Genomic DNA, 1643 nt, shown 5'->3' with positions numbered 1-1643 from the left:
AGACGGAGTGCCGCGCGTGCCTCGACAAGGCCCTCGCGTCACACGGGCTCGCCGCCACCGCCGACACGTGCTTACGCCTGCCGCGAGATTTCGACGAGCTGCCGTCGCATGCATATCTGCTGCGGATTACACGTGCTCCATCGGCCTGAGAGGGCTTGCGCTGGGGTCTCACGTTCGTGTCTTGCGAGAAGGCAGGCAGGCACCACAGGCGAGTTGCAGTTGGCGAGACCGGAGCTCCGGTCGCGGCGACGACAACCATCGACCTGGAGCTGGACGCTGTGCTTGGTGCTGCCCACCAGCCCTGCTGGTGTACGGAACTCGCAACTCCGTACTCGGCGTCCGCTCTTGTCCACGCGTGTTGCCATCAGATTCTACAATAGATTATAGAACAGATTTCGCGTTCCCCACCTTTCAGTTTACGCGTTATTTGAAATTATAAAGTACGGGGTGTGTGGCCTTTTGCTGGTGCAGACGATCGCGGATCGGAATTCGGATCTGCAGGCGTACGGTAGATCACGTGCAGAAGGTAACGCTTTTGAAAAACGAGTGTTACTGTAGTGATAAACGAATAGAAGAGCGGCGCAAACGCGACGACCTCCGCCACCGAGGCGGACGAGGGCCGTCGCTGCCACCTCCCACTCTTGTGTGTTATTACCCTTTCACACTCTCGGGTGTCATTACTCGATCCCATCGACGGATCGGCAGTGTCGGCGCCACCAGCACCGCGCTCGGTCTCGCTCAGCGAGGCGGCCGAGAGCCCAGGCAACCCGCAAACGCGCATTTGGGACGCACGTAAAATCTCGGAGTTGATGAGACGGGTGGAAATGTGTTTTTGAATTGAGAGAGAGAGAGAGAGATGTCTTGTTTTTGTGAATGAAGAGCAAGAAATGAAAAAAGCGGATATTGTAAACGCGGGTTCACCTCCCGTGAGCCGTGCGTATCTCCGTTCGTCGAGCTCGGGCGCCGGGTGGGCTCGGAGGGACGCCGGACAAGGGAGGAAAAGGAGAAAAAAGTGTCGCGAAAACAAAGAAACACCGAATTCGCAAGCGACCGATCATGGCGAGCGGGGAGCAAGGCCCTTCGCCGGGCTCCATAACCGCGATACAGGTTTTGGCCTCGTACGCGCCGGCCGAGCTCGTCCTGCGGCACGCCGCGGACCGCCACCCGGCGCCGCCGTCGGCGCCGGAGCGAGAGGATTTTGAGGGCGCCGTCGGCTTTGTGGATGTCTCCGGCTTCACCGCCCTCTCCGAGCGGCTGCAAAAGGACTTTGGGAACAAGGGATCGGAGAAGCTCAATCAGTACATCAACTCCTACCTCACGCGCTTGATTGACGGTCCGCTCGCCCCGCTCCGACACAGCCGTCTCGCAGCTCCCGCACGCGCGGGACTGTGCGCGCTCGGAGCAAAGGCTGCAGCTGCGCGCGCGCTGCGCGCCGTCTCGGCCCGTCGCCTGCTACCCGGCCTGCGCCGGTCCCGATGCGCTCCTCCTCCCCCCCCACTCCCGCGGCAGGCGTCTCGCACCACGGCGGCGATGTGATCAAGTTTGCGGGCGACGCGCTGCAGGCCCGTGATCCGCCGCCTGTAGACGAGAGGTGTGCGAGATAGTGCGGGCGGCGCGCTGCAGGCGTGCTCGCGCGCCGCCTC

At 62.1% G+C, this 1643-nt stretch overlaps 1 protein-coding gene across 1 annotated transcript; it reads left to right on the top strand.

Annotated features, from left to right (window-relative positions):
- Positions 1-1056: 1056 nt before the first annotated feature.
- EMIHUDRAFT_124345 (hypothetical protein) lies at positions 1057-1591 on the top strand (the record flags this gene model as incomplete). The annotated part of the gene is made up of 2 exons (XM_005767417.1): positions 1057-1333; positions 1510-1591. Coding segments are annotated over 2 exons (359 nt in total), but the record flags the coding sequence as incomplete, so codon positions are not given.
- Between the last annotated feature and the right edge of the window lie 52 nt (positions 1592-1643).

The sequence above is a fragment of the Emiliania huxleyi genome, assembly GCF_000372725.1.
Source record: "Emiliania huxleyi CCMP1516 unplaced genomic scaffold EMIHUscaffold_4944, whole genome shotgun sequence".
NCBI classification, from domain to species: Eukaryota; Haptophyta; order Isochrysidales; family Noelaerhabdaceae; genus Emiliania; species Emiliania huxleyi.
This window is presented reverse-complemented; position numbering and strand designations above follow the sequence as displayed.